The 17,957-nt window shown below is 37.0% G+C and overlaps 1 protein-coding gene across 2 annotated transcripts in view; it reads left to right on the top strand.

The window, feature by feature from the left end:
- The window catches only part of FBXL4 (F-box and leucine rich repeat protein 4), a 78,364-nt gene extending 60,799 nt beyond the window's left edge, over window positions 1-17,565 (top strand). For both annotated transcript variants that reach the window (XM_012182734.5, XM_004011257.6), the window contains exons 7-9: window positions 4,222-4,293; window positions 7,075-7,387; window positions 12,743-17,565. In XM_012182734.5, coding sequence (XP_012038124.1) covers window positions 4,222-4,293; window positions 7,075-7,387; window positions 12,743-12,906 — 549 coding nt within the window. In that variant the 3' untranslated portion in view covers window positions 12,907-17,565. The remainder of the gene's footprint in view (window positions 1-4,221; window positions 4,294-7,074; window positions 7,388-12,742) is intronic.
- Window positions 17,566-17,957: the final 392 nt, after the last annotated feature.

A 17,957-nucleotide genomic window follows, 5' to 3' on the forward strand; every position in this document is an offset into this window, starting at 1 on the left:
AATACTACTTTCAAGTTGTGGTTATGTATCAGGATCTAAACTGTATCATATTGTGTATTTAAACAGTATAAAAGAAACAGTTTATAGTAAAGATTTATATAAACATCTATAAAGTAATTGAATTTAAATATCCTAAATATAGTTAGTTTCAAGTACTTTAAATAGTTCTTAAAATACTTCAACTTTTAGTCTATATTTCCCTTACCCAAATTTATTGATATTAGAATTCTGGGCCCCAAAAATATTAGAGAAAGAGAAATTCATACATGTATGTGTATCTTAAATTTCAATAATTGAGTTATTGTGTTCTTAGGATTTCTTTGGTGGTATTTATGTAAATTTATAAATATTCATTAGTGAATATACTTTTCTAACATCTCATCTCATTACTTGTAGTTACTGCTCTGACAGTGAAAGCACATTTGTGATAAGGTGATGTCACTAGTCTATTTTATTTAATGTATGTTTGTGATATATAGACCTGTTATCTGTTTCATTAATATGCTGTCTAGGAATCATGTTTTAGAGTAGAAAATACTGATTTAAAAAATTCTACCATCCTATATTAAGAGTGTTGTAAGTAATGTTGTATTTGTTATTAAAGATAAGCAACAATTTTTAACTGTAAAAAATTTTAATTGTAAAACTTATTAACTAGTTACAATAACTATAAACCTATATTAATGTAAGATAGTGACCATAATATTGCATATGTGGATTATATAAGGTCTCATTATATTATACAATATGCATGATACATGAATATATATAATTGTTATTCTACTAAGCTATAAATCAGGACTATCTAAAACTTATATGTGAGTATAATAAGCATCAGTTATCATTTTTATTTTTGCTTAGCCCTTTAGAAGTCTGGAAGAAAGGAGATTATGATAGATTACTTTATGGATAGCATCTCTTCAAAAAACTGTCAATGAAAATTTGAATTTCTATCTTCTTTCATCTTTTACATATGCTTTAAAAATATTTATTTATTTATTATTGGCTGTGCTGGGTCTTCATTGCTGTAGAGGCTCTGTCTAGTTTCAGTGAGCAGAGGCTCTTCTTTAGGGTGATATGCAGGCTTCTCATTGCAGTGGTTTCTCTTGTTGCAGATCAGGCTCTAGAGTGCTACTGAGGCTTTGGTAGTTGTGGCATGTGGGCTCAGTATTTGGGACTCCTGGCTTCTAGAGCAGAGGCTTGATAGTTGTGCAAGGGCTTAGTTGCTCCACGGCATGTGGGATCTTCCTGGACCAGGCAGTGTACCAGTGTCTTCATTGGCAGGTGGCTTCTTTCCCATAAGCCACCAGGGAATCCCTCCTTTATTTCTTAATAAATTTCCTTGTAACAAGTAGTGGCAATAATAATTGTCTGTAACCTATAGTTATCCATTGGATTTTATCAAGGCCAGTAGGTAGATTTCAGGTAGAATGCGAAAGGATTCTTTCTTTATGAGTGAAAATCCTACTCATCAGGTGCCAGCATTCATCTAGAGCAGGGGTCCCTAACCTCTGGGATCTAATGCCTGATGATCTGAGGTAGAGCTGATGTAATAATAGAAATGAAGTGCACAATAAATATAGTGCACTTTAACCATCCCCAAACTGGTCCCCCCAACCCTGGTCCGTGGAAAAATTATCTTCCAGGAAACCTGTCACTGGTGCCTAAGAGGCTGGGGACTACTGACCTAGAGTATGTTTTGAAAATTCTGCAGAAGGAATTAACATGAATCCAGTCACTTCTTAGTGACTCCCCTTCCACAGTGATTTAAATAACGTTGACCTTTGTTTAAAAATTGCAAACTCATTTGAAAATGAATCTGCTACTTTGCATTATTAAAGCTTCTAACTATTTAAATTGTATTTTAATTTTATAGAGCTACTCTTATGCTTATATTGAATTTTACAGGACTAACCAGCAGAATTTGTCAATTTGGGGACCTTAAAGGTATCTTAAATCTTTTAAATGAGAGGTTCATAAAATTGGTCAGTTTTTATTTGTGAATACCTTTTTTGCAGTACCCTTAATGTAGCTTTAATCCATCTGTTTGTGTGTTCTAGAAGTGTAGAAGTGCTTCAAGTAGTCATTAAGGTAGAATTGTTTTCTTAAGTTGGAGGTGGGCCTGTTCATTCTGAGGATAATAAATATTTTCGACCTTGCAGGCCATATGGTCTCTGTCGTAACTACTCAGCCCTGCTGCTATAGAATGAAAAGTTATAAACAATACAGAAAGAAATGGGTGTGCCTTGTTTCAACAAAACTTTATTTACAAAAACAGACGATAGTCCAATGAGCAGTGTTTCATCAGCTCCTGCTCTAAATCATTGAGTCTGTAGTTTTTCTAAAATCAGGTCATTTTATGCCTGGAAGTGAAGAGGCAGTTTCTGCTTTTTGCTTTATCATCAATAGTAGTACTTTCATTCTGAATACTAATAGAATAGAGAAAAGAAAAGATACTAAAGATACCCTAGAAGGAGACTGGTTAACTGGATTTGGAGAGATTGCAGGCTGATCTATAGACTTGTACTCTATACCTGGGAAAGATTGAAAGCAGGAAGAGAAGGGGACAACATAGGATGAGACGGTTGGATGGCATCACTGACTCGATGGACATGAGTTTGAGCACGCTCTGGGCGTTGGTTATGGACAGGGATGCCTGGTGTGCTGCAGTCTGTGGGGTTGCAGAGTTGGACACAACTGAGTGACCAACCTGAACTGGTATCTGGGTATTCCTACAGTCTCTGGCTTATCATGAGCTCTGCTGGAGAAAGTCAGGAAACGGTTAACTTATGCTGGCTCACCTCAGTGCTCCCAATCAACCCTTTTATTTATCTCTATTTGACTCCTTGTTACATTCCTCACAGCATCTCTTCCAAGGTCATTCTTATCCCCTCATAGCTTGGTATCAGCATTTGATCTCTCATCTCTTATTTAGGAAAGATGTGTGATATCATTCAATATGAATCTCTTATGTTCTATGTTAGTTCCTTTTTTAAGGTAGGAATGAAAAGTTATCATTTTTATGTATAATTAAATGAATTTTTAATTCTCAATTTAATATGCAGACTGTGTAAGTTATTGTAAAATATTTGCCTAAACAAGTATAATTAGCTGTGAACAGTGAAGGAACTCAGCCATACATATACATGTATCCATTCTCCCCAAACACCCCTCCCATCCAGGCTGCCACATAACATTGAGCAGAGTTCCATTTACTATTCAGTAGGTCCTTGTTGGTAATCCATTTTAAATACAGCACTAACTGCTATTTTTTTTTTTTGGTTTTATAACACACTTGAAATAGATTAAACAGAGGTTGTATACTATCATTTTAATTTTTTTAGATGGTATTTAGCTCAAATATTTAGAAAGTTTGCCACATGTTTGAGTAGTAATTTTTTTTGTAGTTTATAAAAGAAAAACTAGTAATCTGGATGTTTTGCATTGTTTGTTTTAAAATTTGTCACAGTGGGCATGTAATCAAGTGAAATTTTGATTGTTTAGAGATGTTTCAGGAACCATGATTATGTAGCAGTCTCGCACACCTTTGGGTTTCTTTAGTGGTGAGACCCTTTTCACTGCCCAGGGTGGATGGGCTGAAATGGCAGGAACATGACTAGAAAGCACACAGTATATACGTTTCAGTGAGCATGTTGCTAGTGACAGGTGCTCGATGGTTGTTGGGATCCTTGTCAACAGAGAGAATCCTTTGACATTAAAGTCACCGGCTCCATCCTGATTTGGGGTGGCTATTGGCAGTTCCATCAGGCTGCAGCTGATCAGTGAATGTCAAAGCTGTGCTGTTCTACAGTCACCAGCTCTCGTGTGTGTGTGTGTGTGTGTGTGTGTGTGTGTGTGTGTGTGTGTGTTTTAGGGAGGGATGGTTTGGCTTATCTTGTTATTTCGTCTTCACCAGGCTTTCAAATTGCTTACCTTTGGGAAATGCACTGAGAGGTCATAGGGAATATAGGTGTCTTTAGGACATGCAAAATCATATACAGAGTGATGACTTATGTGGAGACGAGTAATGATTACTTTGACTCCAAGCCAATCAATGGTGTGAACACCTGGGGACTCATTAAATGGCATTTGTGGTGTCTGTAACTGAGGTTTTGAGCTCTATTTCAGGAAAAGCAGTGACAGCCCTTAATGTCTAATTGACCTCTTTGTTTCACTTTCTTTCTTTTTCCTTATTTGCGTCTGATGTGGGTCCCAATGCAGCAAACAGCCCTGCTCAGCATTTTGAACTTCTGTTCAGACCTCCAGCACCTCAGTTTGGGTAGTTGTGTCATGGTAAGTATTGGAAAATTACTTTTTCTTCCCATGGGTGAATTTTATCCCGACTCAACCCACACCCACTCGCAGCTTTTCAGATTTATGGTTAGCAACTGTGCACCCCACTTTCAAACATTTTTCTTAAATCGAAGAGTTTGTCTTTGAAACATGGACATTACTTATCTGTGAGAACAAGGAGAGAAGTATAGTGTGGTATAAAGTGGGTGGTTCTGCCTCAAGTAAGATGCTATCTCAGACAAGCTATTTACCTCTCTGGGCTTCTTTACAAAATAGTAAATCAATCATACCTAAATGCCAGTAGTTTGGTAACTTTTTCACAAGGCTAAGTTTAGTTTTTGAGATCTGAGATTATTTCCTGGAAATGTTGATGATAGTAGATAAATTTATTTTGTTTGCTTTTGCATTTGTTTTACTGCCCTTATTGAGTAAGATAAAATGATGGACACCAGCCTATGTTGATGCTCACATATTTTTGAAGCAGTGGTCACTGGTCTGTGAAATCCAAAAGTCTAGGGACTCTTGGAATAATCTTGAGATTTAAAATTGTAGTTTACATGTCATTAAAAGAGTTCATGCCATGAATTAAATGTTTTTCAACTAAATGGCATGGTTAATAGATAGTACTGACACTTAAGGGACAGCAGAGCCCTTGGTGTGTTTATGTGTGTGTGTTCTGTGTATGTGTATGTGTGCATACACACTCAAAGGAAATGCATCTCCCAGTGTAACTGACTGTAGAGCAATCTATTCCTTTTAATTTTTTTATCTGTCCCCCCCCAACCCCAACGCACACACTCAAAGCAGACTTGGGAAACCCTAAATCATTCCAGTTTTGCATCCACTTATTAGGAAGACCTTAATAAGCAGGATGGTTGCAAGATCAAAGTTTCTTAGGCTTTGTTAAACCACATGTATAGACTCCAGCGGGCTTCTTTGGTGGCTCCGACCGTAAAGAATCTGCCTGTGGTGCAGGAGACCTGGGTTTGATCCCTGGGTTAGGAAGATGTCCTGGAGAAGGGAAAGGCTACCCACTCCGATAGTCTTGTCTGGAAAATTCAATGGACAGAAGAGCCTATCAGTCTACAGTCCATGGAGCTGCAAAGAGTCAGACATGACTGAGGTGCTGACACTTTCACTTTCATAGGCTTAGGCTCATCTTGGTCTCTGGAGACAGTCTTGGGAGCCTACTCACTCAGTATTAAGTTTGGCTTACTTCTGATCAACTTTTTACCTTAGTAAGCCATTTCATGGGCTTCTGTTGGGTCCTTCTAGTTTCTCTTGTAGATGAGCTCAGTGACATTCCGTGGCACTTTCTGTGACAACACACCAGCCAGTTACTGTCACTTGGATCTTTGCCTATTGTTAGCCCACCTTCTTTAGATTGGTAAGGACCCTGTTTTAACTTTGGCTAAAGGTTTCTGCCTGTTAATTACCTCCCCATAAAGTAGAGCAGCATTTTCTAGAAAAACAGGCCTCTGATCACAGGCACTTTAGAGTTGGAATTATGTATGTTTATAGTTGGAATTAGGTATAGTAGCAGGCAGTATTTTCCAAATATTGACCTATGGAATGTTAGTCCTAAAAGATATTCAATTTAGAAAGTTGTGTATTTATGGGAAAGAGTAGGGCAAATAGGAATTCTGGGTCAAAATTAGGAAATGATGCTTCTATATCTTCCTCCTGACATTTTCAATAGTATGTCCTACAATAAAGAGAGTTTGCCTTTGCTTAAGCCAATATTTTCTAGCTTTACCTGACACTGAACCTGTTTCTCCATATCACATCTATGAACGTGTCCCACTCGTTCCCAGAGACCCTGGCAGCTGCTACTCCCTCCTTCAACCCCTGCCACTGTAATCACTCTCGCAGCACCTTGTTTTATTATTTTACTTATCACTCTCTGAATTTATTTTGCTCACTTATCTGTCTGTATGTCTTTCCGAGAAATGTGAACACAGTATTTTTTTTTGTTGTTGGTTCACTGTTGTTCCAGATGTCTGGAGTAGTGCTGGCACATTGTAGATGAAAATATGAATAAAGAAATAAACAAAAGGAAGTAATCATTGACAATGTTTGCGGTTTCATTTCCTTTTGATGTCTGGTGATAATGCCAATAACCTGATTATAGCAAAAGGAAATAAAACTCTTAAAAAGAATCTGTTTAAAGAAACATCATTAAAACAGTCAAAGTCCATGAACAATGTTTAATTCTTGATTAGTAGAAGCTTATCCCATAATCATAAGTTAAATCACTTGACACCTCTGATAACTGACAACAGCTAATGTATCACGATATAAATTATTTTCTAGTTGCATTTTCAGTCTCCAGGGACCTCCTTCAACCAAAACTAGTATCCTTATTAATACTATCAACATATTCACTTACTATTTTAATGCCTAGCAAAGTACAGACCTTTCTGAGGGAGATCTTACATACCTATCAAAGTGGCAACAGCACTGTCAAAATGGGAGGCATACACTAAATAATCCTCAGATTCTTCAAGAGGGCCTGAGGATTTCAGGCTGCCTTTGGATTTAATTCATTAACATCCTGTCTGGAATTCTTGTAAGTGGCTTTTTAAGGACGTGATTACTCTTGCTGTTTTATGAAACAGCGGCCGCTCTGGGAGATGAGTGAGCAGATCTGTATTAACTGCAATGTGGGCATGTTTACGTGGAAGCAAACAACAGGAGGTGATTAAGGATGTTTGAACATGCTCCAGACAGTTTCTGTTTCTGAGCATTGTGTGGGAAAGACTGAAATTACTTGATTTCCAGATTGAAGACTATGATGTGACAGCTAGCATGATAGGAGCCAAGTGTAAAAAACTCCGGACTCTGGATCTGTGGAGATGTAAGAACATCACTGAGAGTGGGATAGCCGAACTGGCTTCAGGGTGTCCGCTTCTGGAGGAACTTGACCTCGGCTGGTGCCCTACTCTGCAGAGCAGCACCGGGTGCTTTGCCAGACTGGCACGTCAGCTTCCAAACTTGCAGAAACTCTTTCTAACGGCTAACAGGTCGGTGTGTGATACAGACATCGAAGAGCTGGCGTGTAATTGTACCAGATTACGCCAATTGGACATATTAGGTAAGGTGCAGTCTGTAAGTTTTGTTTTAAAGCCTTGACATAAAAGCTAATCTCAGACATTTTATAAAGAAAAAAAAAATCTTGGATGCAATCAAAATGTTGTCTTGATAATTATAACTGTCCTTAAGTAGGAGAGGGAGGGCAATAACAGAATTTTATCATTGAATTTATCAGAAAGCTCTGAATAATCCGTAGTTCTTGGTCTAGTGAGAAGAATGAGAGTTTGGATGAGCCGTGTTCTCCATTTTTATTGACAGATAAGAAATAATTCATTTGTATAATGAATTCAAGACACATACATGGCTTCTTGATGTTAAATTCTTGATTAAAGAATACTGTAAGTCTCTATCCCTGATGATTGTGCTTTTAGGAGTAGTTCTACCCTAAGGCAGAGCTATTGAAAATGCTTCCCAGTTCTGGGATTCCTTGTGTCTTTATTGCAATTTACAGCCAGAAACTGTGTGATATTTTGTTACTTCTGATGTTGGCCAGAATTGCTAGAATGCCATGGTTATAATTGTCCACACAGTTATGAACCCAAAACACTTGCCCTGTGTTTCTGGTAATCTGTTAATACTAATAGATTAGTCCTTGAAGTGCTAGTTATATCTTTTCCTGTTTATTCAACATTTAGCCAAAGGGAAACCTGAAGATTTTCAGCACTGGTGTTTCTGGTTTCACTTAAAATCTCTCCACAGTCCAGGCTTATGGTACATTTGTAGGTGTTGCTTATATAGTCACGTGTTACTTATCAGAGTTACTTATAGGCAGAAATTGTTTCTTAAAAACTTAGGAATGGAAAATTAAGCATATGGGGTTAATAGTTACAAAATAAGTAACAAAGATATATATACGCTAGAATTATATTCAGTATCTTATAATAACTTATAATGGAATATAATCTTCAAAAATTACTGAATTCATTGTACCATATACCTGAAACTAATACAATATTATAAATCAACTCTACTTCAGTAAAAGTAAATACATTTTAGAAAATCAATTAAAAAGTTGATTTAAAAAATTTAGGAAGAACTTCTTGTTTATTATATACACACTTTGGGCTAGATACTTCATCTGTGTTATATTCTCCTTTATCTTCATAGCTCAGAAATCTGGATATCATTTGTCTTTTCATAGTTGAGGGTGCTGGAGCCAGCAGTTAACATGTAGCAGAGCAAGGGTCAAGTACAAGGATTTTGAGCCCAGGATCAGTACTGTCTTTTCAAAACACCACATCTACTTAACTTGCTTGTTTCTTTTCCTGCCTATTCACGTTCTCCCTTGAATTAGCCTAGACTTTTTTTTATAAGATAAATATTTTGAAATGTTCAAAAAAAAGTCAAAGTCACAGGGACGATGAGAAAAAGCAGCCAAAGGCCTTTAAAAATAATCATGCCATGGTGGATTCATGTTGATGTATGGCAAAACCAATACAATATTGTAAAGTAATTAGCCTCCAATTAAAATAAATAAATTTGTATTAAAAAAAATAATAATCATGAATTCCATCAGGCTTCACTTCAGAGGATGGTGCCAGTGTTGTTTAAAATCTATTTTACAGTTCCCCCTCCAAAAAAACCCTCAAATAAACCCAGAAACATACTAGAATGGAAAGTAGCCAGTATCTGAAAGAGATGCCACGAAACTCCAAACACATAAGTAACACTGATCCCAAAACAAAGCACAGGTGTTATGGACCATGGGTTTTGTTGTCAGGTAGCCTAAGTTTGGTCTATGAATGTATGAATTACTTGACAGAGACATAAAAGAAATATAGGTAAGAAGTATCATGACTTCTTTTGAAATATTTGTGACTTGCATGAGGAAGGGAGTATCATTATTTATTTTGCTGAGTATAGTTATATAATTTTCAATGGAAGATGACCATCATGCAAATATATTGGAGCATCTTATTTCAAATATAAAGAGCACAGTAAAATGTCACTAATAATAATTCATAATGTTAACACCAAAGTGACTGTATGCTTTATACTGTTCTGAGCATATTTTAACTTATTTAATCATCACTGTAACCTCATGAGGTATTAATAGATATATTAGCCACAGAAGAGAAAACAGGTAGAAATAAGTTAAATGATTTGTCCAGGGCTCCTGACTAGTAAGGAATCTGAACTTGAACCAGAGTCTCTGCTTCTAACCACTCCGCTGTATTTTTATTGTTTTTTCGTTTCTTTTCACCATTTAGTGTTAGAATCCTTATTGTTTTCTTTTAAAAGGGATTCTTAGTTAAACCATGCTGATATTCATTATTTTATTTGTCATTTTGTGATTAGCACATATGAATGTTAAGTGGCATAACTTCTTCATACTGAACGTACGTATCTATCAGTACAAAGCTGAATAAGATAGAGTACCTGTCTTCAGAGAGTTGATAACCTAGCAAGAAGAAATAAAACAAGCATATAAATAACTGTAATGCAAGGTAGAAGCAAGTCCATCATGATGAGGCTCAAAGCAAAGAGAAATATATATATGATGAGAGAAATAAAGAAAGGCTTAATTCAAAAGGCTAATAGGGGACTGCCCTGTGGTCCAGTGGTTGAGAATCCGTGTGTCAGTGTAGGGGACACTGGTTCGATCCCTGGTCCAGGAAGATCCCACATGCTGTGGGGCAACTGAGCCCATGTGCTACAGCTACTGAAGCCCAGCTGTCTTAGAGCCCACGCTCTGCAAGAAGGGAAGCCCCGCAGGGAGAAACCCACGTGCTACAGCTAGAGACGAGCCCCTGCTTGCCGCAACTAGAGAAAACCCGTGCTGAGCAACGGAGATCCAGCACAGCCCCAAATAAATAAATATGTAAAATAATTTTTTTTTAAAAAAAGGCTAATAGGTATTTGAAAGATAGACTTTAAAAATGAGCAGGAAATTGGGGGAGGAGGGCATTTTAGGCAGAAAGAATAGAATGAAGCAAAAGCAGAGGAGTTGAAATCACAGGATATCTTTAGAGAATAGGCAGTCTTATTTGATCTAAAATGTTGGTATAATGGAGGGTAACATGGGGAGTTTTAAACACCCGGATGAGGAATCTGCACAAAATTAAGGAAGAGCTCTTACTGGGCTTCAGTTAGGGGTATGAATGATATATTTAGAGCTATGTTTTAGGAATCCTTACCTGGAAATGAGTAGTAGGTGACTTGGAGAAGGAAGAGATCAAAACCAGAGATTGGCTGCAATAATCCATCTAATGCGGGTCTACACCAGGGTAATGGCATTGGGAAATTAGCCACCATCCCTTCATCCTTTTGTTGATTACACACCTATTGAGCATATACTGTGTTTGGCCTTGTTTTCAACACTGGAGATACTCAGTGCCCTGAAAGAGCAAGCTGACTGAAAACAGGACTGTGTCCTAAGTAGACGACAAAACCACAGCACAGAGTGCCCTGGAAGAATACGACAGGGGACACTAGCCCAGTTAAATGTTCAGTCTCTGACTTCCTTCCCTGAAATTCTCTTGGGCTTTAGGAGCTCCGGATTTATCAGGAAAGACTTCCCTAGTGGCTCAGTGGTAAAGAATCCAAGCTGCAATGCAGGAAACACAGGTTTGATCCTTGAGTCCAGAAGATCCTCTGGAGGAGGAAATGGCAACTCACTCCAGTATTCTTGCCTGGGGAAACCGATGGACAGAGGAGTCTGGCGGGCTACAGTCCATGGGGTCACAAAAGATTTGCACACGACTTAGCAACTGAACAACAGTTTATCAGGAAACTCAGATTCAAATGACCAAGACTGGCAAATAGACAATGGTCACAACCCTAGGTGAAAAACTTCACAGGCTTTGGTGAAGTTTTCTGATCTTATATAACAAAATCCCCATCATGACAGCTTACAGTATAGTGTTAGTCTCTCAGTCGTGTCTGACTCTTTGTGACCCCTTGGACTGTAGCCCACCAGACTCTTCTGTCCATGTAATTCTCCAGGCATGAATACTGGAGTGGGTAGCCATTCCCTTCTCCAGGAAATCTGCCTGACCCAATCTCCCACATTGCAGGCAGATTCTTTACCGTCTGAGCCACCAACTAAAGCATACAAAAAAGACAATTATCATGAAGATACAGGTGTCCATCTCAGATCCCATGGGTAGAAGCTGCCTGTGGTCAGACCTCAGGAGGGACCGAAAACCATCAAAAGGCGAGGGAGCTTTTTCTCATTTTCCTTCCTTCTCCTGTCTTGCCTGCTGAGGCCCTCATCCCCAATGCCCTCCCTCTGCTTCCGTAGGCTTTGTGTCTGCATCTCCCTCTGGTCTTGCTTTCTTCTTCTCTTGTCATGCTCTCCATCTCTGCTTCTCTGGGTACACATGGCCAAATATCGCAATCCTGACCCAATTTTCCATGTCTTTAGTTCAAGAGATTGAGTGGGCACTGGAGACTTTACTGAATCCCAATTCTGAATTCCCAGGAGGATCTGCATTTTTTTGTCACAGGGCTGGTCACAGTCAGGATAGCAGTATAGTCACAGCTTCAAGAGTCTGTGGCAGGGAGGGGAGGAGATAGGATTTCTCAGAGCAAAAGGCATAGACGACTGTTGCAGAAACTTTAATTCCCATCCCACGAATGTATACGCAATACCATTGTGGGTTTTTTTTTTTTTTTTCCCCTCCCTAGAAAATCTGTAGTTACAACACATGACATCTTAGAGCCTAGTCATATTTGGTATGTTTTGAGTACCTGCCATGTATCAGGTGCTTTACTTAATTTATATGATTTATAGTCCATCTGAATACCCCATAATCACTTCAGATTTATTATGAGCTAAATAGTACTCATCAGCCATCATTTGTCTTCCAGTCATGCCATTTTATACTTACTGTAAAACTTATCAAGTTGTATTGTACTTATTTGCTTTCAACTCTGGTCAATGAGTTCTTTAAGGCAGGCACATGTCTTACTAATCTTTGTATCTCCAGTGCCCTGAGACAGAAGTTTCTACAGGGCAGTTGTTTAGTAATTGCACTGCATGGAATTAGAGGTTGAATAATTGTAAGTATTGAGGCCAGATTTGACCCACGGGTTCAGGAAAATGAGATGTGCAAACAGTTTTGAACTGGGGCGAACAGAAATAGGAAAGTCTGGAGGAGCTGATTGGAAAGGGTAGGAGGTAGGAATGAAAATCAAATGGGTAGGTCGTTGATGAAATTCAGGTCCTAGATTCACCAGCTTGGCTGGAAAACTATTTTTTACAGGACAGTTTCAATATTAAATCTTTTAAGAAATGTTCTCAATTTTTAAAAGGCTATTTTAAATGTGTTTTAAATAATTAACAAAAGGAATTTTTCATCAGGATATTATATAAAGGTTGTATAATATTTTGTTTTGTATTGTTTTTAAACAGGAACAAGAATGGTAAGTCCGGCCTCCTTAAGAAAACTCCTGGAATCTTGCAAAGATCTCTCCTTACTTGATGTGTCCTTCTGTTCTCAGATTGATAATAGAGCTGTGCTGGAACTAAGTGCGAGCTTTCCGAAAGTGTTCATAAAAAAGAGCTTTACCCAGTGACTTCATATATATCCTGTAATAAAATGAATGTGCTTTTTTAGGGTTTTATTTTGGGGTTGGTTTTGTTTAGTTTTTATAATGGTGGGCATGTCTTAATGTCCCATTAAGACGTTTGTGGATTTTAAAGAAAAATGTGGAATTGTCCCTTAAATCACTGCATCAATGATTTAAACAGATGTTTTCACAAAATAATGTAAGCACTTTCCTTCAAGAATATTTGAGTGGCTCATATTGTTTTTATCTTTGGTTAATCAGTGGTATGATGCTTTAGTCAGTAACTATATGTTTGATAAAAGTAATATGGAAACATTTTAACTTATTTTGAAAGGAGCACTTTGGACAATAAAGTATCATGATATTTATGCAAAAATAAATTTAATTTTTCACACCTCCATGTAAGGATGCCTTATTAATAATAAGCCTTATGACCTGGCCAGTATTCTGTTTGGCATGTACAAAATTGTCAGAGTTGTGTGAAGGAAGAATCTTATTTTTCATCTGTTAAGGTTATTTTTTAAGTTGATATACTAATTATTCAAGTTGAAACTTTTTAGTTTCTCTACTTTTCTGATATATTTATCTATTTTACTGTTGGATAATAACAGTATAAAAAGATGGGCAAAGATAAGAACAAGAGGTCCTAAATGAAATAATTTTACAATTGCTCAGCAGATGCCTTAAAAATTTGCCAGAGGGAAAGGTTTAAGTCATCTGAATTATATGTGGATTTTATTTATTTGTTTTTTCTGTGCCCCAGCACCTTTAATAATCAGAAACCAGCTATAGTGGAGGAAACAAAGAAAAGAAACATTGTTTTGTTAATTGTAAATTGATTTAGTTCTGCTGCTAAGAAAGTAGACAGAAAATATTTTGTGGAATGAAAAAGCAGGGCTGTTCCAAATACCAAACTAATGTTAAATGTTTACTGTAACAAAATGTATTTTCCCACACAGGGCAAAGTGTAAATTTCCAATATCCACACATCCTAGAGTGATCCTGTAGAACTCTGCTGTTCAACACAGCAGCCACTAGCCACATGTGGCTGTTTTATTTAACTTGGATTTAATTAAAAATTCCATTCCTAGGTTGTACTAGCCACATTAAGTGTTCAGTAGTTCCCTGAGGCTAGTGGTTATCATATTGGACAGCGCTACTCTATAATTTCTTGTTATAAGATGTAGTCATTTAAGAAGAAGCATATTTGGGTTAAAAATTAGCATAGTTAACATATATCTCTGGGAAATTTTTGAAGATACTCTCAATAGTATGTACAGGAAAGCATTTTTACCCCTACCAAAGTTCTTAAGCTAGTGAATTTATACATGTGGGAAGTAGTAGGCATTCAGTAAATAGTTGTTGAATGAATAAGAATATATTATTGAATTCAGCCATATGTCAAATTTTAAAATTATAAATTACAAGTAGTACTGTGCCTATTCTTTTATAGAATATAAAGAATGTAGTATGTGACATTTAAAATATTAAAATAGTAATCCAGTCTCCTCCACATAAGAAACCATTGTATGAGAGTTGCTGTCCTTTTGATACGCCCCATATCTTCTGTTTGATGGCAGAAGCAAAGGGCAGTAAGAAAAGGGCTTGCTTAGTCTCCATTACTATCTTCAAGCCCTCGCTTTTCACTCGGGAATATATGTAAGCATCATCTTAAATGTCCTTTTCAGTGGAGGATGGCATTTATAATTTGACTACCAACTAGGTGAAGTAGTGCTTTTCTCTTAAGCTAACAGCTATCATTGAATTAATACTTCCTGTGAGGCACTGTTTCCTGTGGATTCCATTTATAACTCATTTAGTCTTCATAACAACCCTGTGTGATAGATATCATTGGTTACTCCCATTTACAGGTGAGGAAACTAAGACAAAGAAAGATCAAAGAACTTATCTCATGACCATAGCTGCTACTAGCAGAGCCAAGCATACACACCCAAGCCATCTGGCCTTCGATGCTGTACGGTCAGTCTGTGCTTTAAAAGTGTCCAGGTGAGGCACCTGGTTCTAGGGCAGAGGTTGGCAAACATTTTCTGTAAAGACCTGGATACTGAATATTTCAGGCAGACCTAATACTGAATACTGTGGGCTAAGAGGCAAAAAATTGAGATTATTTTGTAAGTATATATATAACTCAAGAGAAAATGAATTTCCACAAAATTTTTATTGACAGAATTCAAAACAAAAATAATTGAAGTTTTCTGTATTGCAGTTCTACTAACTGAAAGAAATAGTTTGGAGGAGGGTAACATTTCAGTTAGTTTGGAGTCAGTGTTAATATTTCCTGTCATCAAAATAGAAAAAAATTGATTGTACATATTCATCTGTTAATGTTCATCTGTAGTAAGATTTTACATATTTTGTCTTTGAAAATATCTTTTCATACATAAGGATTGCCAAATACATTAATCCATGAGAATATGATTTTCATGGAGCAGATTTATCACTTGGAAGGCATTAATAGAATTTCATTAGGTTCTTTCTTCCCTTGATATTTTCCTTTCAGGATATTACATTGCAAATATTCACTTCCCGACTCACTTCCTGATTGAAGTTTAGGTGGAAGTTCCTCAATTGCACAATAGAATAGATTTTGACAAGTAGGTATTTTCTTTATACTTACATTCAGAGATCCAGAAAACACTGCCAGACCTGTTGTTGGAACTCAGAAAATACATCTGCTGCAAATTCATGTGAGAATGGAGCTCCTGTCATTTGTCTTACCTTTCCATAGCTCAGGAAGTAATAAAGCAGCTCTGTGTTAACGTTATGATGCACTGTTAGTTGTCATCAATATTACTTTGTTGTATTAAGTTTCACATGGAAGCACTCTTTTGCTGGCTTCACCTCCAGAGCTTCTAATTCAGTTGTTGTTGTTTAGTCACTAAGTTGTATCTGACTCTCTGTGACCCCATGGACTGTAGCCTGCCAGGCTTCTCTGTCCATGGGATTTCTCAGGCAAGAATACTGGAGTGTGTTGCCATTTCCTTCTCCAGGAATCTTCCTGACCCAGGGATGAAACCCACATCTGCATTGTCTGGCAGATTAACACTGAGCCACCTGGGAAGCCTTCTGATTCAGTAGAATTTGCATTTCTAGTACTAGTTAGGCATTCCTGCTCCTGCTGCTCTGAGGGCCACCCTTTGAGAAACACTACAGTTCTACAGTTCTCCTTAGGTCTGAATCTTTCCCTTAATCCCAGTGAATCCACATATAGTGGGAATAACTATTGTCATATTGTTGTGCACTGTTTCAATTTTTGGTTGAATTCATTATAAAACATTATCGAGCCTGCAACAAAAGCTAAATTCCAGAGCCATTCAATATTCTGTAATAGTGGCTGAGGGCATTTCTTCTAGTTCAGAAAAATCTCAATATCAGCTCTGACCTCAAAAACTCGCAATAAAACGACCACTGTTTAGCTAACTGTTGTATGAGAGGACCAATAAGGATATTCAGCTTCTTTATCTGATGAGAAATAGCAGAACTCATGATGGTTAGATGAAGTTCTCCACTGACATTGCTTTTCCAGTAGCACAGTAACACAATATTAAATCATATATATTTCATGAAGTACTTGTTGATGAATAATACAGTAAACAAGTATAGGTTTTAAACTGCATTTTCACAAGCTTTGTAAATTTGACCAACTAAACCTTTTGTTTTCTGCTCCACACATATTTTTACCACCAATGATTGTAACACATCTTAGCAGATTCTACTTTAGGTTATACTGAATTCATATTTTCTTAACTTACTAGAAAATATTCTTGTCTATAATTGTTCCATGCAGACCACTCATAGAAACCAACTCTTCAGTCACTTCATCCTTGGAATGATAACTTGGCAGTATCAGTAACATCTGTTGACACATCAAGAGCCAAGGAGAACCACTCAGAATCATTTGCTTTGGTTTTGTATTGACTAATGATGTTGTTCCCAGTGTTCTCAATTCTTTGGGCCAAAAGGCTAATTTATTAGTCTTAAGCAGGTTTACTTTGGACACATTTCTTCAGCTGATGAATCAAAAACAATTTAATTAACTTACCATTGGTAAAAGGCTTTCCTTGCTTGGCTAACAAATGAGCCACTTACAAACTTACTTTACAGCTTTATTTTCATTTTTTAATGTTTGCAAAGACATTCTTATGTGATAAGATACCTTGTTTTAAATTTTCTAATTTTTCTGGCCATTGCATTCCTATGAACTGAGAATATTGTGGTGAGTGCTTAGTATGGTAATTCCCATGTAATAGTCTTTCAGAGTGGCTACAGTGTCACTGCATTTTAAGCACAATGCTTTGCCATCTAATTTGGTAACAAAATAATCCATACTCTTCTGTGCCTTAAATACATGACACTTGAATTTACTTTTCTCTTTTGTTGTTCCGACTTTATGGGTATGCACTGGTAATAAAAACTGTAAAAATATTGTGGAATGACAGTACGTGTGGCATTCAGAATGTTGGTAGTAATAGCTGTATCACTACGATTTGTAATGTGCCAAGCAGCAGTGCAAAATGATGAGAGCATCAGGTAGGTCTCTGTTGCTGCTACTCAGCTCTGCCATTGTAGTCTGGAAGCCACCATTGACAAAAAGTGAATACGTGTAGTAACATTCCAATAAAACTGTATTTCTGGACACTTAAAGTTGAATTTCATATAATTTTCATGTGTCACAAAATATAATTCCTCTTTTGATATGTTTATTATTAGCTTTTTTCTAATGGAAATGGTAGAAAACATTTTTAAGTTGCAGTCTGAAATTGGCTTGTGGGCCTAATTTTTGACCCCTTTAGGAGGAGATTCTGAAATCAGTTAATGTACCTTTGCCCATTCCTAATTTTATACATCAGAATCAAACCTCTTCTCAGCTTTTATCTTTTTCATTTTACCATTTAGATTTTAGAATTAAGAACAGTATTTTGATAACTTAAGCTAAACTAAGCTAAGTGAAAGTAGCTCAGTTGTCTGATTCTTTGTGACCCCATTGACTATACAATCCATGGAATTCTCCGTGCCAGAATACTGGGGTGGGTAGC

Source organism: Ovis aries, chromosome 8, assembly GCF_016772045.2.
Source record: "Ovis aries strain OAR_USU_Benz2616 breed Rambouillet chromosome 8, ARS-UI_Ramb_v3.0, whole genome shotgun sequence".
Taxonomy (NCBI): Eukaryota; Metazoa; Chordata; class Mammalia; order Artiodactyla; family Bovidae; genus Ovis; species Ovis aries.